A 25,202-nucleotide genomic window follows, 5' to 3' on the forward strand; every position below is an offset into this window, starting at 1 on the left:
ACTTCGAAGCAGATATTTACAAAGACTGCTGGCATTACAAGCTATCCTAACGTTTTCTTAGCTTGGTGTTGGTACCAGTGAGATACTGAACATGTCTGTTCAAGGTTATACATTGACATTAAGTTTACAACAATATTCCTGTACGATAATCATCGTATTACACAAGAATCTTGATGTAACCTACCTAAATATACAAAATTTTTACAAAGGGTATTTATTAACTGTCCTTTAAATGTCTTTTAAATCTGTTTGGGAACGAAGGATCCAAGATTATTGGTTTGAAATTGAGAGCCTCATTTATTTGAATCGCTTTTAAATACAATTTCTTTCACATGTTTTCAATGTTTCAATCCCTCCCGAATTGGAGGGATCAATTTTTAACACATGGAAGAAGGAGCCTATTTAGATGGTTCGTGTAGTTAAAGTGCAAAAACGAAATTATATAGTTAATATATGTAGTTAGAGTGCAAAAATGAAATATTTTCATAGCCTCCCGTTTAGAAAAACGATACGGTACCCAAAATACAGTTATTTCAGCAGTACCATTCTTACCAACTCACAGTTGAAGAAGAGGAAGAAATCGAATCCTTATGTTAATTTTTTTTTCAAAATTGTGCAAACTTTATCTTTACCCGTATTTAATAATTCCGACAGACAAACCTTCCAAAAATACATTGTTCTTTCTTTTTCTTCACTTTCTAAATTGACATGATATGTTCCTGAATTTGTTCAGCTAATTGAGGAAATTCGGAATTACAAAAGTTTCTGAATTGTCTTCTGTTATAAAGGCACTTCGAAATGGAAATTTTCATTGCAGAGGACTGTAGTTCGACAACTGCTTGATTGCCTAGCAGGGATTCAGAAGAGAGGATCAAATAGAATAATATACAGAGATATTATCAGGTGGGGTCACTTTTTTCTTTCTCTCCGTCTCAATAAAGAGATTTTTGAACGCAAAATGTATGGACGGGAAGATTATAATAGTACACAGATATAGTTAGGTTTAGCACAAGCTAAAAATTGAATTACATCTCTTTCGGACCACGAAAAATATATGTCTGAGGGGCAAAAAATCATCTTTGATTTGTCAATAATAGTCCGTTTTCTATCATACACCGTACTTTATTATATCCGCTTTCTCAGAAAATTGATAGATTTCTAAAAAATACTCGAAGTCACGAAAACAATAATTCAACCAACACTTGTCTTCCCCGCAGGCAAAATAGCGATCGACCCTGTCAAAGTTAGCTGATCTGAAATGACTTAATACTTTGTTTTTACTTTTGTTATTTTTCGGACGCCTTATATCATTTGCTTTTATCGTTCGGATTTGAGGGTAGCTTCTTCTACCTTTGATAGACGAGAACAGCAACGCACGAATACTGCCATGAAATCCACAGAATTGGGCGGGAGTCACAAGAAAGCAACTCCACCTGATAATTCCTCGGAATATTCAATGGAAAAAGTTGCTTCAATCCTACAAAAAATGAATCAGTAATTCGAAAATGTGTTCAATTTTCTGTGACAAACAACGAACATCGGACTAGTACATAAACTTACCTCACAATAAAAATAAAATAAGAAAATATAATGAAACATTTATAGAACAGTTATTAGAGAATGTACAATAAAATAAATAGTTATAATAAGTAAATTTCATCTTTACAACATTAAATGCATTAAGCTACAAAAATTGCAACATTATAAATAAAAATTATAAATAACAATTCAATACTACGATGATCTAGAAATACATTGGTTGTCATGAGTAATACGTTTCATTTTCTTTACTACACGATAACATACAAAACCGAATTGTATTCTTAAAAAATAGGGAGCATATAACAACGTCAATAATGGGTCCTACAATATTGCATCAAAGAATTGGAAACCTCTTGGTAGTCTATTACAATTTTTGGGCCTGTAACAGGATCACAATCCGTTCGGAGGTATTTCATACCACTGATCTGTACTCGAACTATATCAGTTTGGGAGTTTTAGTTACCATTGGTATTACGAGTTATTATAGCATTGCGATTGTTTGAATCGGTACCGTATATTTTACCCGCTTTTTTAGCCATTGAGCCGAGGAGTTCTTGCGAGAGCTTGTGAGCAGATTTGAGTGATGTGAGCCATTCCCTTAGGCCTATTTCATCCTGAAACACAACTTTTTTTTTTACTTATCTCAACAAGTTTTACTTTACTTACAGGATTTGTGAGGATTATTTTGCTATCCTTTATCCGTGTTATGACAATACATTGCTCATTTTTCACTTGTACCAGCTCTGAGCTGACCTCGTCCACTTGATCCATGAAAACCATTTCTGGTTTGGCAGAATCAGGGTGCAGCTCCAACCTATTGGGGTACAATTTGGCATATCTCATTTGCCAACTCGAATTCCAAGGTCCTCCCAATTTTTTAATGTAACCGTGCAATATGCAGTCTGACTCTGTAATAATATGAAATTTTTGAATTATATTCGCGCTATTAGAACAGTATAAAATATCGGGAATATTTCGATCAAATGTTAAGCTGATATTCGTAGTTTCGTAGAAAAAAAAGTTTATTGAAAATATGGGAAATTCTAGATTCGAATAAAAAAATTAAATAAAGAATAATTGAAAGTCTTGACAAAGCTAGTGCTTGATTGGTCCCAAGAGCTTATACTCGTGTTTTGATTATCATATCTTTATCATGTTCCTAAAAAATAGTCAACCCTTTCAACTCACCTTTCTCGTCCAAGTCAAACAATTTCTTCTGTTTCGCTTTTTTCTTGTGTTCTGCCTTGTCGGCCTCGAAGTTGATGGTTTCGAAGACCGTCTCAGCGACCTCATTCTGCCATCTTTCTGATATCACTAACGGGAAATTTTTGTACAATTCTTGATCCTGATCTCCTAACTGCAAAAACAAGAATGATATGAGAATTATAACGGCTTTGTTGTACTGGCATTTCACCTTAATTCCTTTCGTATCTTCTTCATCGAATGATCCAATATCGAAAGCATCTGCAGCATTTACTTCCCCTCTGGGTGGTATCAAAGGAGGAGTATATTTTTGAAAGTAAACCTGTTGCCAGTCGATGCCAGCGAAAAATGCATGTTCCTTCACCTCGTCCGACCTACAAATCGAAGCATCAATGATTATTATTTTATTTTCACAAATTAAACAACGCCAACTCACCCATTTCCTTTGCAGCCTAACCGTTTATCCACGTCCCTCTGAAGCAAACCTTCCAACAAAGACTTCAGTTCTTTGCTGAACGCGTCGGGCAGTTCAACGTTCTGAAAATTTGAGAGAAGCTGACAATGATCAGGAGATGAGTATTTTGTAACCCTATTATAAAATATAATGTGTGATGGCTGTGAACAGCAGGCGATAGCAGCTGGATTTATTGTCCCATTTCCAAGGAAACAGAGCGTGAGAGGTGAATGGTTAGCCTGTTTTAAAATAATCAACTGATAGAAGAGGATGATAAGCAGATTAGTGTTTGGATGCAAGAGTGGATTAAGCGATGATTCTATGTGATTGCTGAACAAGAAAAAAGTGTTGACCTCGATTTAATTCGAACACGGAACACACAAGGTCTTGTCACTTTACTGACGAGTGCAGATATTGCTATTTTTCTGATAGTCAAGGCATGTTCATGGCTTGGGGTGGATCAGTGCAGAACTGATTTATTTAAACTCCCGAGAACCCTGAACTTTTAGACACATATGTAGATCAAGGAGTTGTCCCACAATTTCACTTTGCGATTGCCAAAATTTGATTTTTCTGGATAATAATGCACTGCCTCATAGATCCCTCCATACTGCTAAAGATAATCGGGACATTCCACATCATCTTCAAGATCCCCTATCCCAAATCCAATCGAGCATGCTTGGGACCAATTAGCCCACCCACCACAGTGAGAAACGTTTCAAAAGATCCGAGACCTTTAACGACATTTTTGGAAACAGCACCTATATATTTCAGAAGGAAATTGCGTTTTTCTAAGGGCAAACACAAATGCATCCGATATTCAATTTTGACGAGAAGTTCACTTCCCAGCAATCATAAAAAATCAATGTAAGCATCGGTAAAGCCTTCGAATAAATAGCGAGGTTCAACAGTATACTAACCGTGGTCAATGTCATCCTATCAATCTCGTGTTTATCTTTGGTTTTATGTTGACGGAATGGCGAATGTCCTTTCAATAATTTATAAAGCATACAGCCGAAACTGAACCAATCTGCGCTGGAATCGTAGGCGGTCCCTTTGGATAATACCTCAGGAGCCATATAACCGTGAGTACCTCTGGAAAGCGGAAACAAATTTAGGATTCATGATTCGATCAGGTTGGGGAATGGATATGGGATATACTTACACACTGGCGTGGGGTTTTTTCTTCGAAAAATCACAGGCTAAACCCAAATCGGATATTCTAACATGTCCGTGTTCGTCTAACAAAATATTTGCTGGTTTTAAATCTCTATATACAATATATCGTCTGTGCATGTGTTCCAAACCTGGAATTCCAGAGAGAGTAAATAAGATTTAGGAAAATATTCTCTTAGTTATATATGTTTTCTACTGCCTATCTTCTTTTATAGCGTCTTTGAATTGAAATTTAAGTTAAATAGTAAAAGCTACGTCCTGCTTTAGAGTTTTAGCTCACCTAAAATAACCTCGGCAGCGTAAAATTTCATCTCAGGCTCATTGAAAACCCCGTGCTGACTGAGATGATAGTGGAGATCGCCACCGTTCATGAGGTCCAGTATGAAGCACAGCTTGTCTGGAGTGTGAAACGCGTACGTCATACAAACTATAAAAGGACAGTCTTGACCGGTACTAACTAGGGAGAGCATGATCCTCTCGTTCAAGGCCAGCGTTTCGCCTTGCTTCATCTTGATCCGCTTCTTATCCAAACACTTCATGGCGTACATCTTGCCTGTGTCTGCTTTTCGACATCCGTATACTTCGCCAAAACCTCCCCTTCCTATTATCCTGTGGACGCTGAAGTCGTTCATCGTCAGCTGGAACAGTCCAGCAAATCAGAAAGAGGAAAAAGGAAACATTTATTTACTTTAAAATCAAACCAAATCATGCCTGAATGCTGTGAATGTTCTAGACATAATACAGGAGACAACCTGCCCGAAAGAACAAGATGGTCATATCCTATCATATGGCAAGATCGTGCTTTAACTTAATGTTCATTGTAATATTGAAACAAGTTTCCACAAACTTCCACTACTTCAGAAAGGAATTCCCAATCTTCTGAAGATATTAGCTGTTTAGACCTGGATCATGTAACTGAAAAATGGAGAAGGGCAAAAAAGACCACAGTAATCCAATTCAAGGATGAACAGCTATGAAATTCCCCTCTTTATAAATGGGAACATAATGGTAAATATCTGGAAATAACTCTAGATGGCAAGCTTCTGTGGAAGATAGATTAGCCATTGGGCCATTTTAAGAACATCCAAGGAAGGTACAGGTAATGAGATAATAAGGAATCGAGCAGCCTGGTCCTCTTCCACCCAGTACATCTTTCTAGTGACGATATAATGAAGAAAATCAGCATCTATTAAACAGTCATTCCGATGCTGAGTAGAAAAGAATACTGGTAAAAGGAAGCCTTCCCACAAATCCCCAAAAGAAATATCAAGTTGTTTCCATGAATTTAATAACACGCAACGCAATTAAGCAACGTTATAATCTAGACTAGAAATTTCGACCCTTCAAGTCAAGCCCGACCTAGGAAGACCAATCGATTTTCTGAGCGCCAGTAATGTATGAGGTGAAATAAATGAATTTCTCCCCGAATTCTCACTACCCTAACCTGCCGAGCACCTTGAGGGAGACATTTAATGAAAATTTACTGTTATCTAATCTGAGTTCCGGGAGATGTACCTGCTCCAGAGACCTGGAGACCCGTTAAGCTATAAATACAACGTAGGATCATTAAAATTGCGTGGCTTCAGGTTCAGGTTCAGGTCCTCTTGGGAGCTGTTTCGGTTTGATTAGCGTGATTTCCTTCGAGAAACGAGATCAGGATTAGTACGATCAGTAGTTCAACTCGACTATTCATGCACCATTTGAATGAGTACCAGGCATCGTGGCCTATCAATACTGTATAAAGTCGTTTGGAATTTAGTCATTTCTACATTCCATAATACTTATCAGTACCGGTAGATTAGGGTGACTTGGGACAGTCCTGTAACTTGGGACAATTACCCCCCTTGCAGATTTCTTTGTTTCTTACCATTTATGAGTGAAGGGACAAACTTATAAGATTGTCTAGCATCTTCTCGGTTAGTTTAACAATTAATTCCTGTTCAGTTTGCCGTGACCAGAGCGTTTGAATTGACAGGAAAAATTAACGAATTCAGGAGAGTAAAAGCGCGTTTTTTATGGCCCTTATACTTTCTAGTGTCCTGTACATGTGTTTCACTTTGTGCATGTGTAATTTTTTTCTGGATACGTGGGATATTGGGATATTAGATATGTCATGAAACAAAGTTGTTTACAAATCAAACGGCAACACGGATCTCATTCATTTATTTTGTTGTTTCATAGGGTGACGAATAGATACAAGCGGCGCATTGGCAGCAGGAAATATGCCGATTTTTCGCAGGATATTATTATTAACGTTATTTCCACAAAGAAATCACCAAAGAATAAAAGCCAAAGTTCCCTTGTTTTGTTCAGTGTTTTTACATTTGAGTTGCAATATATTTACTTTCGCTGTAATAGGGGTTTATCATTTAATTTCCTTACCGAAATTCAACTATATAATCACAAATTCTAATTTTTCAAAACTATACACCGTTTCAAGTCACCTATTGCATTTGAGAATTGAGAAATCAATGGATTTTAACTTGTGTCCCAATCCTCCCAACTCGGTGGGTGACTTGGGACAAGTATATTTAATTTTTTTTAAATTTAAATCCCAATTCTGAAGCATGGTATATATCCTAATCAATAGTCTGAGTCATGATGCATATTTAACCTCTTTCTCACATGAAAATAGGTCACTTTTTTCGAAATATGACAAGTTGAATATCAAAATCGTCCCAAGTCACCCGAATCTATGGTAGGTATTGATCGAAGTAAAAGAAAATGAAAGAAATAAACAATCGAATAAATTATATCCCTCATAAACGTAATCTTCGCAATTCACTTCGCTTTTCCAAGATGATGTGTATCGTCAAGATTGAAAAATAAATTGCAATATGCTGTCTGGGATATCATAAATTGAAAGTTACAGTCCTCGCTTATCTGAAACTGTCCCATTTATAGTTTCAAACTTTACACAACACTCCAAGCGATATAAAACTCGACATATTTAGGTACACGAGACTGACTCACCTGTATGTTGAGTTCTAAATTTTTCCATTGGCAAAACCTAGTATATTTATCACTGAAAAAAGAATTGCTTAGAGATAAAATTATGAGGCATTAATGAAGGAGGCCATTTACCTTTCTAAGAATTGCTTGAAGGGTTCGTCCCTCAAATAGTTATATATTTCTTCTATGTAAGGCTGAAAGGTAAAGAAGACTCTTAAAAAATAATTTTATGCCAGAAGCTTATTACTGATTACTCTGGAAAATAATGGTAATGTATTATTACCTCAAATAGCGTTGGGGGTACATCATTTTTGATTAAATGCCTTTGAACATGCTGCAAACAGTCTGTGGAGTAGTCCTGCAGGGAAAAGAAAAAATTGATCAATGAGTCAGTTGATAGAATGAAGAGGATAATTCTGGCTTAAAGTCAAATTTCAATATTTTTTTAGAACGAGCATTAGTCTGATCAAATCTCGAACTGATTAAAAGAATGATGAAAAAGAATGATTTATTCAAAAGCGAAAATTTTCTACTTTCCTTGAAACATACCTATTCTGTTTGAATCGAAATGAAATGAAAATTAGATTCTCCCAACTCAGCATAGAAAACGACTAGATAAAACAGCTTACAAACATATGAGATAAAAGGAGAGACGTTCAAAATATATTTCTTCCCTAAGAAGACATGATGGTAATCTTACGTGGGTTCTCGCCAAGAGCTCCTTCATAATAAAGTTGTCATAGATATCTCTTGCATGTTTCATCCGTTCCTCCTGACATTCCAATTTCTCGTAAGTTTTAATCTGAAAAGAAAAGAATATGTCAGTGGGAAATACGGAGAATCGATCATCACATTTTATTTTTAACTCTCGAAGATGTTGTTGTGGATTTGATTGTAATGAGTATTCCTATTAGGACATTATATTTTTGGAATGAATTTCAGGGAAATCCGTTTCAAGGTATTCATCTTGATTAGATAACAGAGTTTAACTCTAGTTTTTCAGAAAAGAATGACCAGTTTCAAAAATTTTTTTTTATTGAAAACATAAGAAAGTCTAGGTTCGAATAAAAATGAAAATTGAAACTCTCGGTAAAGCAGGTATGTACTCAGTTGACTCCCCACAAGCTCGTCTCAAGCATTCTACTCTTCAAAGCATACTTTCGAAGAGACAATTCATGAAATTCTGGGACAAATTGGTCCACATTCCCAGCAAAGCATAAGAGAGCTGCTGCAAATTGGAAAAATCGTTAGGTCTAGGGTGGAAAATTAATTAGACATCTCTGTCAACATGATCGATGCCACTCATGTCTGGGGAGCGAGCTGGCCAGTTCATCCTTTCAAGATTAAGAGCTTTAATCAACCGAGCTTCTACGGTGAGGACGGGTATCATCGTGAATTAAAATGAAATTTTCACCAATAGCTGCGCAAGCGAAAATCAATTGTTTCAATTGTTATATTGTGATATCTTTGGTCATATATACGTTCTACAAAAAAAAAAAACAACTCTATGGGACATTTCAAACAAATCCCACCGCCGTCCCATATGCAACCTCCTCAAAAAGCAGTTGTGGGAACTATAAACTGTTCCGAATATCTTCGATTCATTTCCCTCCAAACAAATTTGCGTCCATCGAAGTTGGTCAAACGAAATCTAGACTCATCCGTAAATTAACGCTGACTCCAATTTTCAACTCTCCAATTTTGGTGATTATAAGTAGGTTCAAATCCATTTTTCAGCTCTTTTAATTTTAGCCTCTATTTCGTATTAGTTTTGGTGATAGTTTTATATGATATATTCTACAGACACATTTTTATGTAGGATGCAGTGGCGTAGTCAAACAATTGTTCCAGTTCGCCACTTTGATATAGTAGTAACTCTCATTTCTGTAAATATAAACCGTATGTTTGTTTTACATATTGCAGTCCCATATTTTTTTCTGATCCATAATACATAATAAACGTCGCGTCTCTGACTGTTCTTCCAATAAAAAAAGTCAAACACTAGTTCGGTCAAGTTGGGAGGTCATTTTCAGTGATAATATCATGATAATCTTTATGCTTTTATGTTGTGTCAGGTTATAAGAGACTTTGAAGGTCATTTACTCCTGCATCTCTACGACTTTCGACGTTTCTTGCAGTTGTCACGACTGTCTTCATCTTCCCAGTGAGAAATCCTTCTTCTGCATTGTATTCTTCGATAAGGTGTTGAATCTGTAATGATCTCCAGCGCCCTAATTGGACACGTTCTCATAGCCCTCTTTGCTGAGTGCCCTTTTGCATTAAATCGATTTAGATGGCGTCAGCATAGGTTATACATAGGAATTCAAGATCAATAAGCCCATGGATCAGCTCGTTCACTACTAGGCGAAGCTCTGAAAACCATGCTTAACACCTCAGCGCTCTTCCAGAGACAATCTGAGAGTGTATTGCCCTCAAACGACCAATTTCGCCTTCTTTAAGGTAACAAAAGATTGCTTCCGGGCCACAAACCGACCATTCCCTCAGGAAAAATAAACAACTGAACCCGGCTCTCGATTCCCGGCTAAAATAACAACTTTAATTACATCCGCCAGGGATCTTTCTGCTACAAACGTTGTTTCGTTCTAGCTTTAGCTTACGTCCAGTCATGATGAAATTTCAGACGACCGGCACGGACTTTTGGGTCCGCGTTTTCCCATTACACGTTTAACAATTTTAAAGGAAGTGGCTATAAATAAATTCAGGACGGGTTTGGAGGAAATAGGATCGCGGAGATGACCACAGGAAGGTGTTATGGACTCGGGACTTTAAGTTGGAGGAAAACTCATTTCGTTTTAGTCTCCTTTTAATTCGCTTATTCTCATATTGTTTTGTTATTGTCGCTTAAATCAATTAGGTGCTCCTTCTTCCAAAGAAGCATACAGGCGTATAAGTGTAACACTTTACGAATTCTTCTGGCAATAACCAGATTTATGTTCACTCCAACATACTTAAGTTTTTATATCTGAGCTTGGAACACAAATGAATATATTAGACTTGTTCGTAGAGTCGTGAACTGTACAGAGCAAGCGCAATTCCATTTTAGACTAGGCAAAATCCATCTGCGCTTGCTGTGTACAGTTTACAACCGTTGTGAACTACTCTACGAATAAGCCTAATGAATAATCAGCAGTTCCAGATATTCTCACAAGTACTCCAGTAACACAGCATGCTTAAAATCAGGTTTGTGACCTCAAGTACCAAACGCAACTTTGTCGAAGATCGAATGAACCGCGACACAATGGTTATTTTTTAAAATTTTGGTAGTGTACCAGCAATTCGAAAATCTTACAGCGTTGCCAAATGTCAGTGTCCCTTAGCTAAGTTTCCGTTAAGCGGTACCGGTGCAAACATTTAATTTAAGTCTAAGTGGAACCTAGCAAAGAGGGGCTTCTGAGGGTAAGCGATGCAAACTGGGATTAATCATATCCAGCCAGCTGGTACACGTTCAGCAGAGAAAACGGGGATGCTGACATAAAAAATTGAATATTCAGATCGTTGTATTTGTTAAGAATCCACGTTGAAAATTATAGCATCTCCAGCAGTTATGCCAAATGTGAAGCACTCGACGATAATCAATAAAGACCACTAGAAAATGTGCAGAGTAATATTTATTTGTTTGCAGTTCATTAAAACGCCGATGATTGGTATTGCTCGCAAAAGGCAAACTAATTCCGATTTCACCGCAAATATTTCGCATGAAAAAATCGAGATTATTATTGAGGATGATGATAATAAAATGGAAAAGTAGTAGATGTTTGGTTCATCAATGTTTTTTTAGAATCACGATTTTTACTATTCGTTGAATTTGAATTCTTCGTGTAAATTGAGTAAAAAAAAACACAGCATTCTTCAGATTCACATAATTCATTGGTAATTATTATTAAGTCATTGATGTCAAAACAGTAAAAAAAAAATTCTGTGTATTTGTCACATTTTGCCAATTTACAGAATTTCTGCGGATTATTGATAGAATTTACGCAATTTTTACAGAATTTCTACAGAATTTTACAGGATATCTGTATCTTAACAGAATTTCTGTCATTATTTACAGAATTTTTCCTAATTTTTACAGAATTTCTATAGATTTGGACAGAATTTCTTACCCTATTAGCACGTTCAAAAATATAAACTATGTAGCAGCCCATGAAGTAGAAATGTTTTTCTTTAATTGACGTTTCTGTGAAGCTAGCTAACTGTTGGTGGACAATTACCACCACTTATTTATTGTACAGAATTCCTTTAGTTGTGCTTAGGCGTTATACTTCCTTTTTCATATTGGCGATTGTAATTAGCCACCTCTTCGATATAATACGTTCAAAGCAAACAACATCCTGTATGAAGGCCCCCATAGCGGCCTCATTAGGGTCCATTTCACAGTCGATTTCAGCGTGAACAGACGCAAATGCAGACTGCAAACAAGAGGAACGCAAACAGATCGGAAACAGAGGTTTGCGACAAGCTACGGACTTTACGGGATTTATATTGGAGGAACGTGCCTGAGTAATTATTCACGGGATTGAAGGATCACGAAAATGATATCGGCTACCCGGAAACCGGAAAAAATTTGAGGACATTAAATCGTGGATGCTGCAATTCGGTCCTCTATTCACGGAAATGAACAATGGGAACAGAGTACGAAAAAAAATATAGTTTGGCAGACTTCGATCGTTAGCAGTAGTGGTAGAGTAGAGGGAGTCCGGGAGACTTGCTCAGGTAGGAGACTTGAACCACCTCAAATATTTCAATTCAAATTTCGCGCTACCGGTATCGTAAATAGCTCGTGACATACTCGTTAGAAGGCACAACTAGTGGCGGCTCCATTTTGGCCGCCATCAGAACAGTTCGGGAGTGAGAGGGTTGAACGTGATTTTGTTGTTAGGAAGTAAGAAATTGTGTAATTATTGTTTGTTACACCGTCTGAACAGTTCAATAGGAACGTGATGTTATTTAATTTTATTGCTTTCATTGATTAATATTGTTTTACGAACGATGGGCCCTTTTAATAATAGTTTCAAGAAAACATCTGTTGAATAGACTAAAAGGGAGTGAGGGAGTCTTGACCCATCCTTTGGTCGGGAGACCATACTGAGCCGTACTGAGCTTAGATAATAGTTTGCTTCAAAAAAAATTGAATAATAGAAATAAATATAAAAAATATACAAAGGTTCAAAAAAGTAAAAAACATCTCGGAAATAAGTGAGAGTGACTCTGGAACAGAAAATATGTATTTTATAAGCTGATACATCTGATGATGAAAACCTTGACATAGGCAATAGTTGTTCATTGGAAATTGTTTCCTTTCAATGTTTTTCCCAATAAACAAACTTATGGTCAAGTCTCTCTCGCCCCCCCAACTCTCCCATGGGTTAGGGAGACATGAGCCAATTTTCGGTTCCTAAAAAAAGAATTGCTGTACTCAAAATGTTCATCTCATCATCACTCTAAGCAAAAAAATGAGTTGCTACCATTTACAGATACAACTTGAGTGGCTTCAGAGAAAGAAGGGGTTCAACTCTCCCCAGTGCATTGAAAAGCAGTGATCTGGAAGATTTGCCTTGCCCTGGATGCAACATCTTCAAATCAACTCCACATCGATGAAATTTTGTGCGTTTCAATTCACTCTGGGTACAAGCCACAAATAGAGGAAAGGTGTAGGAGTTGATCCCTTTGGGTGAGATGATCCCTTTCGATTACAGGCTCATGAAAAATGCCATCTGGTTGAATTTTATGCCATAACGTAGCCTCTATCACACTTCTACCTCAGTCAATTTTTTATTAAAGTGCAAGCGAACAGTCGATATTCACAGAGAAAAATATGAATTGTGACCGCTTAATCTAAGATTAGGTTAACTTTAAGATAATAGGTTTGTTCGTAGAGTGGTTTGAAACGGTTGTGAACTGTACAGAGCAAGCGCAATTCCGTTTTAGGGGGACGAAAATCCATTTGCGCTTGCTCTGTACAGTCCACAACCGTTACGAACCACTCTACGAACAAGCCTTATGCTACTTTCTTTGTGAATGGTTGATAACAATGATTTTTATATTTGTTTCTTCCTTATATGCTTATTTTTGATTTTTTTTCGACTTGAAGACAATGCTGTTCGTATAGGTTATAATAGCTAATGCTGAATGAAAAAGTTGAACTTGAGCAAGATGATCCCACAACTTGAGTACAAGATGATCCCTGGGGATCATCTTACACCTTAATTTTTTTACATACAGTTCTGGGGTCTAATAATCGTCAGAAGGGTATACCCATAAATCTTTACAGGATTTTTCAGTTAGGAATTATGCCGCGTAAATATAAATATTAATAAATAATAAAGAAAAATCATTCGAGGCGGATGGTCCAAAAATCAATATCAAGTGCTATTGATGCTATTAAAAATGGAATAGCAATCAAAAGAGCGAGTAGGGAGTTTTCAGTGTCGCTAATTTTATTGAAACGAAGGACTAAAGAAATTAAGAAAATAGCTCGTGGTGCAGTGAAATATCTAGGAAAGAGAAAAACTGTTTCGACTAATGAACAAGAAACCGAGCTCGAGAACAATATGAAAGACATGGAGCTTAGAATGCATGGATCAATAAGAAGAGAAATTTCGTACATAATTTTGTGATTTCAGAAAATTTTGAATATTTTAATGGATCTCAAATTAGCTTTTTTCGGTGGTGCATTGAAACCACCACTTAGAATACATGTTCGTTTCAAATTTTTGTGATATTACACCTATGTATATGTTTATTTTTAGTTGTTTATTCACTTAATAATTTATAATGTTTTATGCCCAATAAAATTATTTTACCATCTCCACAGATATTTGTTTTACATACTTCATTCTTGAAAATATGGGAGCTAATTGAGAGAATGGGATCAAGATCCCTGGGATCATCTCAACCATACCACAAGGATCATCTTAAACAACAGGGTGTATAAGATGATCCTTTTGTAACATTTTGGAAAATCGAAAATATTTCAAAAAACCTTTTGTGACGACTATTTCGAGTAGGACAATAGAAAAATGGATACTTCTAAGTGGAGTAGACGTTTTCATTTTTGTGCTACCCGAACAAAATGAGGAATTACGTAAATTCTTGCTTAAGGGGATCGTCTTGGGCACCTTTCCCCTACTTCATGAAACATTTCAGTCCTCAGTCTACAATTCCGGCAAATTCAACACTCAACTTCAATCCGAACCTGTTCCATTCTTGATGTATGCCACAGCCCCTATACGAGATGTTATCGCCTGCATAATGAGTTCAGAAACTTGTTACCCGAGCGTGCCAGTAATAGTGCGCCATTTTAATTTCCTTAAGCGTGACTCTTAATGAGAAGGGCCGATTTATATGTATGCAAGGCGGAGGAATTGTAGCGTTTCAACAGTATCGCTTCATTTCGCCCATTAAACGTAAGAAAGAAAGAAAGCCTTCCGAATACAATAACTAGGTTCATAATTCTCATTTCAGCTTGCAGAAAAGAATCTTGGGAACTATGAAAAATAGAAGAGATTAATTATTGAGAAGTTGCGCAACTTTTATACACCAGGTGGGTCTTCAAAACCACTCATGATCACTCATGAAATTTCATTTTATTCCGAAAAAAACATCGACGTCTTCCACACGATGTTCTTATACATCTGTGGTTCATTTCCCTATTGCATCCCTTAATTGATGTCGAAACACCAAATTCTAATTTTTATTGGATAAAATCCTTCGATTTTATGACTTTCAAATAGAGTAAGGTATACTCCATCCACTTTTATTTTAACATTCGGTTGGCCATGGAAATTTGACACATTTCATTCTGTATAGTACGAAAATATGGGGTTATGACGCTTGTCAAAACATTTCTGGGTTTTAAATCAACGCGTAGAACTTTACGTTCTACGTAAAAGTTTCTGTTATTACGTATTTTATCACAATGACGAATCTCTTCGGAAAATATGTGACGAACATAATTGAAGTTTATACAAACTGATTGAAGGCATACCAAATCCAGATATTTGCATGGAAAATACAAGAGATCATTATAATATCATAATATGCACTAGCTTGAGGAGAGTAAATGTTCGTTATCTTCTTTGGCTACGTTACATCAGTTGTAGATTTCAAAAATATTAACCAGAAAATGAAATGCATATGATGCAGTTGTTGGGAATGGGTATCTCCCGAAGGAATTAACTGACAATTACAAGAATGTTAAATTCTTCAACAAAAATCATCTTGCATCGATATAAGTAAAAGGAATTAAAGGAAGTTTCAAGTAAAGATGAACTTCACCTTTGAACAAAAATTTCACATGAATAAACAATTAACAGGACAACTGGCGCGTATTTGTGGCTGTTCATCTTAATACATTGATATAATAATAATCTTTAGGTATATATTGGTACCTTCAGACATTTACAATGTATAGAACAAGTCAAATGAAAAATAGAAAAATCAATTTTCGGGAACTTATTCCACGATGACATTCATCGAAAATCCTGTAGTAAACTTTTCGCATTAATTCACTCAAACATAAAATTCTCAAATACCACCATTTTTTTGGGTCTCCCAATAGAAGGAAATTCTTTGTCGTCCTCTTCATTCATAATCTTTCTGATTGTGGAAATATTCAGCTGAAATATAAGTAGTTTAGATTCAGATGAAACATTATATAAATTCTCTTGCATTGAATATGTTCGCTACCGTCTGACGTATTGTGGATTTTAGAATATCAGGGTATAACTATTTATTTGAATGAACGGACCTGAATTCTAAATAGCACTTCCTGAAACCCTGTCTCTTTTTTTCAATCACTTTCGGCATTTTCGTAATAAAAATTGATAATAGTTGTGACAACGGCGTTATGACATTAACGACATTTCATGAGTTCCAACCTTACTCCGTTCTAGTTACAAAAACTTGAGAAAATTATTTCATGGCAAACCGACTGCTAAAATAACTTTGAATGGAGTATACTTAGGAATACTGCATAAACCATAAACCTACCAGGATTCACACTCTTCATCTTAATCATGTTTTTATCTCATGCACAGGGAACATTATCGCCCACCTCGTATTTTACGCTGTCGAACTCATCCAGGTGATGAAACTTTCTTTCACTAGAAATGAATTACTTCTTCGTGAACTCTCCAGTTTCATCCTCTGGACCCAGAAACGAAGTTTCCGAAACATAAAGGGAATGAAAAAAGTTCTTCATCGACCGGTCAGGCGCGAAGTAATATAATATAGTTTTTAGTTGTTTTTCTCACTTTCCCGGGATTTTCAATACTAAATCTTTCTTCGGCATCCGCATCGCTTTCAGATCGTCCTCCATTTTCCGCGTTCCATACGTAGACCGAATGAAATACGAGATCCTGGAAACCTGAGCGGAAATTTTTAAATGTTTTTATCGGCGCCAAGGAACAAACAGGATGAAGTCCAGTGAATGGGAAATTTTCCAAGAAAAGAATTCGCTTTGTGCTGAAATCGATTCCAAGAAGATGGACCAGCGAAAACTCAACAAATTCTAAGGAATCTAGCAGTGAACGTGAAATTTTAAGGAGAGATTGGTTGATTGTCAAACTCCTTCAAGTTGAGTAGTTTTATTATAAAATGTGATTCGACGAGTATTTTGGAACACCCTATATTTCATTTGACATTCGAACAGAGCTTAAGAAGACCCCTTAATCCTGCCTCGTAGATGACAAAGGGTTGAAAAGTAGTCCTAAATCTTCTTCTCTTCTCATGTTAAAAAGATAAAGAAAATCCAATATATGCTTTAGGAGTTATTCAGTCAATCGAACACGAAAAAAAGGAAAACAACACAAGAATTTTTCAGATATCGATTGAAGTTTATTCTGGAAGGATTCTGCATTTCTTAATAAACTTTTCAGGGTTTTCACTCACAATCTCTGAAACAAAATTAATTAAAAATGAAATAAACGATTTGCTCCTGTCAATACATGTATTGACAATTGGTGTCAAACAAAAGATACAATTCAGAAGATTTTCGAAAATTGATTTTTCGTCTGATGAAGGATTCTGATATAGAATACGAAACGTTACAACATAAAATTATAATTTCAACGTTCTTTATTTTCAGTTCAATGTCAGGCAACAATTTTTCTAGTTTATTTGCTCCTGACAAATTAGTGCAAGAATTTGCGCAGGAGCAAATCGTTTATTTCATTTTTAATTGTTCCAGAGATTGGGAGTGAAAACCCTAAATAGTTTATTAAGAATTTTTCAGACTACCGTCGATTCGAGTGACTTGGGACGATTGTTGAATTCAACTTGTCATATTTTCCTAACAGTGACCTATTTTTATCTGAAAAAGAGGTTCGAATATGCTTAATGACTCAGACTATTGATTAGGATATAAACCATGCTTCAGAATTCGGATATAAATTTTGAAAAAAATAAAATATACTTGTCCCAAGTCACCCACTGATTTGGGAGGCTTGGGACACAGTTAAAATCCATTATTTCTCAACTCTCAAATGAAATAGGTGACTTGGGACGCTGTATAGTTTTGAAAAATTGGAATTTGTGATTATAAAGTTGAAATTCGGTAAGGAAATTAAATGATAAACCCCTATTACAGCGAAAGTAAATATATCGCGATTCAAATGTAAAAAACTAAATAAAACAAGGCATGATTTCTTTCATTCTTTGGTGATTTCTTTGTGGAAATAACGTAAATAATAATATCCTGCGAAAAATCGGCATATTTTCTGCTGCCAATGCGCCGCTTGTATCTATTCGGCATTGTCCCAAGTCACCCTATGAAACAACAAAATAAATGAATGAGATCCGTGTTGCCGTTTGATTTGTAAACAACCTTGTTTCATGACATATCAAATATCCCAATATCTCACGTATCCAGAAAAAAATTACACATGCACAAAGTGAAACAAATGTACAGGACACTAGAAAGTATAAGGGCAATAAAAAACGCGCTTTTACTCTCCGGAATTCGTTAATCTTTCCTGTCAATTCAAACGCTCTGGTCACGGCAAACTCATCAGGAATTAATTGTCAAACTAACCGAAAAGACGCTACACAATCTTATAAGTTTGTCCCTTCACTCATAAATGGTAAGAATCAAAGAAATCTGCAAGGGGGGTAATTGTCCCAAGTTACAGGGCTGTCCCAAATCACCCGAATCTACCCTTACTTCATGTTTACTTTAGTCTTACATCTCTGGTTCATGTGATATATATAGTGATCCAAATTGTCGAGCAATTCAAATCCCTTATTCCTTATCCTAACACCCCGAAGACATTTTACAATGGAGCGAAACGAAGGCAATAAAACAAACATTGTTTCCTAGATTGTCAACCTTTCCTTTAACGAGTACATAAATAAATTCACAAGTCGAATGAATGTTTTGATTACAAAGAGCATCTAAAAACAAATGAGGTCGTATATAGCGATGTTCGCTTATCTGCACCAGTGGTTTAGGGTAGAGCTTTATCGGACGAAATATTTCAACTTTATTACTTCATTCTGGACGGCAAACCGCAAGTTGTCGCAATTTTATTGTCACTTTTTACGCAGATAATCGCCCAGCAGATGAATTGGGCTGGGGTGAGATGTTTACATATGAAATGCACTTTTAAAGCGAAGAGCTTTGAGAAAATTACATGCACGAGTTCGGAAATATTGAGAAAAGCGTACGTATTGGTGAAATAACAGAACATGCTTCAATTGAAGCATCAAAAAAATGGAATTCCGAGCTTTCTGGTTAAGGACTGCAGAGGTGCACAAGTTCGATCTTAATTGACAGTAATTGATGAAATGGAAGTAATATTTTTCATCCTAAATTCGAAGATTCAGTCGAAAATCCTTCACAAGAAAGTATTCAATATAATTACTGGTTTTACCTCTGCTCTGGTTTTTCCGGAAGAAAAATCAACTGAGTGAGATTTTATTTTCCTGACAACTCGGAAAAAAATATCATCCGAAGCGTAACGAGGAAACAAAACAGGGACATCTTTATAACCCCCGTTCTTTTATCAGGACATATAACTTGTCAGGGAAAGATGTTCGTAAAACAGTCCTAGGAAGTGTTTGCGAACTCATACGTTGCCAAGGAGTTCTTTTCCTCTTTCAAAGCCATACGGGGCAAGGCTGGATGCTGTGTTTAGAGTTGATAAAAAGTTCGCCTTAATGGAATATGAAAGATTTAGTGGTTTTCATTTCATATCTGAAGGGGAAGGATGAACGTTATTCATCTTTGAACAGACAAATGGGGGGATGTTTGCTTCAAGATATACTGTTGGTTGCTAGACTCATTGAAGTTTCGTTGTATCTACGGCATGATTTGGTCATATTGCACAGGATCCAAAAGTCTTTTCGGCGTGAAAAAGTGCCTGTAGTATGTTTTTATCGTTTTCAGATGTTTTCGAAGAAAAAGAAGTGATAGCATCTTTTCTGAAACGAAGAAATATAAAAGTTTTGTTGTATTTTAAAGACAAATGAAGACTCCTTTCAACGTTATCACCTACCTAGTCTGGGAGTATCAGAAAAAGCCAAAATCAGGCAATTTGGGATACCCTGTACATACATACAGGATGAAAAAAATTATCCAGACAGAAAACAAAAAGAACTCATTATGGAAATGTTACATAAGAACACCACAACACACAAGTTGATCGTAAATTCTAGGCTATGAAAGCGTTTGTTTATTATTAATGCTACGAGTATATTTTAGTATAGCGAACTATAGACACCTAACCTAGAAAGTCTCAATGTAAAGTTGTAAAGCAAAGCGATATTCAATCAAACAGAAAACATGGGGATCAGTTTTACCCAGAGCATTCGCCATTTTGCAACAACGCATTCACCAATTTGCAACATAGCCAGCACGCAAACTTCGTTTTTAGTCGAATCCACAACAAATGACTTTTAATGTACTTAAATGCAAGATTATATAAAAACGTAAGTGAATTGCATGCCAAACTACTCAACTGTACATGAAACTTGACCTGTTCGAACATTTTTCACAAAATTGGAAATATCGGAGGTATGAACTCTGTAAAACGTAGTTGATCAGAATACAGCAGACCAGCAGGGAGTCAGTCTTCAACAAACCCCCTGTATATCTGGGACTGCACCCACACATCGAATACTATGTTGGGGCAATAGTATCTGAAGGCAATATCTCACGAAGCAAACCGACAACGTTACATACACACGTATAATAACATTGCACAAACACCCGGAGGTAATTATTTGCACGGAGACCACATCAAACGATCTGAAGTTTGCATCATAAGCCACGCCAAGATCCGTGCTCGCTTTTAACAGAGGGGGCTGTTGGAACAATCCTGGTTCTACTGGCATCATTAAAAAGGAGTTGGCGACGCAGAACAATCAGAAAACGATGGATTGAATTACTATTGATTTTGCTTTGAAGAAAAGGTAGAAATTTGAAGGTGTTATTCCGCAATTTTTGACCTGATGAGCTGATTTTGGACTCGAAAGCTGACCTTAAAAATCCTGAAAAAGATGGGTTCAGTTAAAAATTCGTCAAGACCGAACGGTTGCGCCGAGATGGATGAAATTCTCAGATTTATTACTAGAAGAGTAGCTCTTTCAGAATATGTATCACATTTTCATCTATGGTTACTCTTATTGAGAGTTAAACGACTCGAAAGCTGACATTCGAAAAATTCTGAAAAAGATGGGTTCAGTTAAAAATTCGTCAAAAGCGAACGGTTGCGCTGAAATGGATAAAATTCTCAGATTTATTACTGGAAGAGTTGCTCTTTCAGAATTTGTATCACATTTCTATCTACGGTTAATTTTATTGTGATAAACGACTCGAAAGCTCACCTTCGAAAAATCCTGAAAAAGATAGGTTCAGTTAAAAATTCGTCAAGACCGAACGGTTGCACCCAGCTGGATGAAATTCTCAGATTTATTACTGAAAGAGTTTCTCTTTCAGAATATGTATCACCTACCCATCTACAGTTACTTTTATTGAGAGATAAACGACTCGAAAGCTGACCTCCGAAAAATTCTGAAAAAGATGGGTCAGTTAAAAATTCGTCAAAAGCGAACGGTTGCGGTGAAATGGATAAAATTCTCAGATTTATTACTAGAAGAGTTGCTCTTTCAGAATTTGTATCACATTTCTATCTACGGTTACTTTTATTGTGATAAACGACTCGAAAGCTCACCTTCGAAAAATCCTGAAAAAGATAGGTTCAGTTAAAAATTCGTCAAGACCGAATGGTTGCACCCAGCTAGATGAAATTCTCAGATTTATTACTGAAAGAGTTTCAATTTCAGAATATGTATCACCTACCCATCTACGGTTACTTTTATTGAGAGATAAACGACTCGAAAGCTGACCTCCGAAAAATGCTGTAAAAGATGGGTACAGTTAAAAATTCGTCAAGACCCAAGAGTTGCGCCGAGATGGACGAAATTCGCAGATTTATTACTAGAGGAGTTGCTCTTTCAGAATATGTATCACTTTTCCATCTGCGGTCACTTTTATTGAGAGATAAACGAGTCGAAAGCCGACCTTCGAAAAATCCTGAAAAAGAAAAAAACAGGGTGGACAAACATGGAACTACTATGGACCAACCACCCTGATATTTTTGTTTCAAAATTCGCATTTAGGGGTGCCCGCTGCACATAGCTTTCCGCAGCAAACCAACCCCATTTCCGCAAATTGATAGAAAGTTCAATTTTCTAGACGCAAAGTCCTCACAACTGAAATTGAATTGGTATTTCTATTCGACGCATTTGAAGTGCCTCTGGATTCGATTCCATAAGTCAAAATAAACCCCTGTCAAGAGGAAGACGTCTAGGCTTTCGGGATTTTCCCGATATTTCAGAAGTGAACAGATGGAAGTTTGAGAATTAGACCATTTTTGTAGACATAACATGCTGGTATAAGAAACGTTTTAACTGTTGATTTATTTATTTTCTCCAAAAAAGTTGTCGAACTGGCAGAGTTACTTTTAGGAGAACCAGTAGATCCAAAACAACGGTCAGCGCCAATTTTTCACGATAGAACAGGCTAGTGATTAGTTAGATTTAAATGTTTTGATTTGTATAAAGGCCTTTTGATGGCGTGCAGAAGTCTGGCTAGTAAAACTAGGAGATTCAACCCAAAAACACTGCGAAGGATATACATCATGATCTTGAGACCAGTTATCATTTATGAGGCAGGTCATAACAGTACGAGAAAAATCCTCAACAGAATATAAAGGCTGCCTTGTATTTTGATCACTGGAGCTATCTCCAACTGGAGATCATTACAGATCTCATATCTATTATTCTTGTGATAGATAGATTAGCCCATGAGCCTATCCTAATATTATCTAATACACCTGCCAGCAAAGGAGAACATAGTTCTGTCATTGGCTGGGAACCTTTCTGTGGTACAAGAAAATGTACTTACGAGAAAGAGTTCGAGGGAAAGGGACCTAAAGAGAATTATTCTGGATGAATCTTCCGGGACTGGAACACCCCAGAATAGATCTTTAGGTTGCAGTGCATCGCAATCTCCTTCAAATATAGAATCTATTCATATCCGTAGATCAGTCTTTTTTATTCACTTCATCGTTGACTTGTGTGAGTACATTTCATATGAAGTGTTGTTCAAACATAGTTATGATACCTTTATCGTTTATTGCATTAAGATAGCTTATCTGGCGAAGACGAGTATATTATTCGCTTCATGAAAATCCTGATTATGGTTGAAGTCAAGGCATTGCGATTGATTTGAGGTATTATGTACATGTATTGTACATCTTATGAGTGTATGAAGAGGAAGGGAACTAAAAGAAGGAAAAATCTAAGTTATAAGAAGTATTTTGTCCCACACTGCCATAGATGATACTGAATAAAGAAGTTAAAATCCCACAAAAGCGTTGAAGTTTCACACACACACACAAATTTAATAAGAGATAAAAGTCAGAATTCTGAGGTAAAAGTCAGAATTTCAACTTTTAATTCGGAATTCTGAGTTACAAGTCGGAATTCTAAGATACAAGTCAGAATTCTGAGATACACGTCAGAATAATTCTGAGAAACAAGTGAAAATTCTATTTTACAAGTCGGAATTCTGAGGTACAAGTTGGAATTCTGAAATACAAGTCAGAATTCTGAGATACGAGAGAAAATTCTATTTTACAAGTCGGAATTCTGAGGTACAAGTTGGAATTCTGAAATACAAGTCAGAATTCTGAGATACAAGAGAAAATTCTATTTTACAAGTCGGAATTCTGAGGTACAAATCAAAATTCTAGCTTGTGAGTCGGAATTCTGAGTTACAAGTTGAAATTCTCAGATGCAAGTCAGAATTCTGAGATACAAGTCAGAATTCTGAGATACAAGAGAAAATTCTATTTTACAAGTCGGAATTCTGAGGTACAAATCAAAATTCTAGCTTGTGAGTCGGAATTCTAAGTTACAAGTCGGAATTCTGAAATACAAGTCAGAATTCTGAGATACAAGAGAAAATTCTATTTTACAAGTCGGAATTCTGAGGTACAAATCAAAATTCTAGCTTGTGAGTCGGAATTCTGAGTTACAAGTTGAAATTCTCAGATGCAAGTTAGAATTCTGAGATACGAGTCAGGATTTTAACTTTTAATTCGGAATTCTATGTTACAAGTCGCAATTCTGAGATGCAAGTTAGAATTCTGAGATACGAGTCAGAATTGTAACTGTCGAGTCGGAATCAGGAGGTACAAACAAGAATTATAACTTGTGAGTCGGAATTCTGAAATACAAGTCAGAATTCTGAGATACAAGTGAAAATTCTATTTTACAAGACAGAAGTCTAACTGTCGAGTCGGAATTGGGAGGTACAAATCAGAATTATAACTTTTGACTCAGAATTCTATCTTGTGAGTCGGAATTCTGAGTTACGAGTTGAAATTCTTAGATGCAAGTCAGAATTCTGAGATACGAGTCAGAATTTTAACTTTTAATTCGGAATTCTATGTTACAAGTCGCAATTCTGAGATGCAAGTTAGAATTCTGAGATACGAGTCAGAATTGTAACTGTCGAGTCGGAATTCTGAGTAACAAGTTGGAATTCTGAGATACAAGTCAGAATTATAACTTGTAAGTTGGAATCTTGAGTTACAAGTGGATTTCGATTAAGTGCTCGAATCACTAAGCACTGGTTTTGCAAAATTGTCTAGAGCACAAAAGTACTCCAAGTGCTTTACAAGCACAATGTTTTGGCACAGCTCTGCTTTGATGCAAGCCAAGAGGAAAAAAAATAATCTCAGTTCATTCATCCAAAATTCTTCCAAGAGGCCAAAAACACATTTGCGGATAGAATGTAGCAAAACAAAAGTCTCATTAGACCTATTTTAGCCCTACTCCTGCCTTGTATCTCACAATCTAGACTTGTTTCTCGGAATTCCAACTAACATGTCGGAATTCTGACTTGTATCTGAGTATTTCGAATTGCAAGTCAGAATTCTGACATGTATCTCAGAATTCCGACTAGCAAGTCGAGATTATACATTTGGAATTTTTTTGTGTGTGGCACTTAAACGCTTTCGCACAACCACAAAGACAATCAGAGAGATGAAAACTCCTGAAATTTGATATTAATCAAAATGATTGTATCGTGTGAACTACAGAATGATCTGAACTACCCCACTGATACCGTGGACAAGGTATTAAGACTTTCTTTCCACATATAACGCACTGTTTATCCTGAAAACAGGAATAATCCTCTTGCCACCTTATTATTTCCAGTCTCAGACGAAACAAAGACACCGCGACATCCAACAACGCTAAATATCCAGTTGCAACAGCCCCGTCACTCTTTCTTGCTACCAATAAGGCTCTTGTCGGAGGACATGTCTCAACAAGGCTATTCGTT

The 25,202-nt window shown here is 36.4% G+C and overlaps 1 protein-coding gene across 2 annotated transcripts in view; it reads right to left on the reverse strand.

Moving 5' to 3' along the window:
• Positions 1-1,586: 1,586 nt before the first annotated feature.
• LOC123316262 (G protein-coupled receptor kinase 1) overlaps positions 1,587-25,202 on the reverse strand; it is a 98,388-nt gene continuing 74,772 nt past the window's right edge. The window contains exons 4-15 of one of the 2 annotated variants that reach the window (XM_044902234.1): positions 8,028-8,129; positions 7,611-7,685; positions 7,460-7,521; positions 7,349-7,400; positions 4,656-5,013; positions 4,365-4,506; positions 4,120-4,294; positions 3,182-3,300; positions 2,957-3,119; positions 2,731-2,899; positions 2,209-2,450; positions 1,587-2,156 (exon numbers count right to left, since the gene is read on the reverse strand). In XM_044902234.1, the coding sequence (XP_044758169.1) occupies positions 1,998-2,156; positions 2,209-2,450; positions 2,731-2,899; positions 2,957-3,119; positions 3,182-3,300; positions 4,120-4,294; positions 4,365-4,506; positions 4,656-5,013; positions 7,349-7,400; positions 7,460-7,521; positions 7,611-7,685; positions 8,028-8,129 (1,818 nt within the window). In that variant the 3' untranslated portion in view covers positions 1,587-1,997. The remainder of the gene's footprint in view (positions 2,157-2,208; positions 2,451-2,730; positions 2,900-2,956; positions 3,120-3,181; positions 3,301-4,119; positions 4,295-4,364; positions 4,507-4,655; positions 5,014-7,348; positions 7,401-7,459; positions 7,522-7,610; positions 7,686-8,027; positions 8,130-25,202) is intronic. The other variant, XM_044902235.1, reaches the window with a different exon arrangement.

This window comes from Coccinella septempunctata, chromosome 7 (assembly GCF_907165205.1).
Source record: "Coccinella septempunctata chromosome 7, icCocSept1.1, whole genome shotgun sequence".
Taxonomy (NCBI): Eukaryota; Metazoa; Arthropoda; class Insecta; order Coleoptera; family Coccinellidae; genus Coccinella; species Coccinella septempunctata.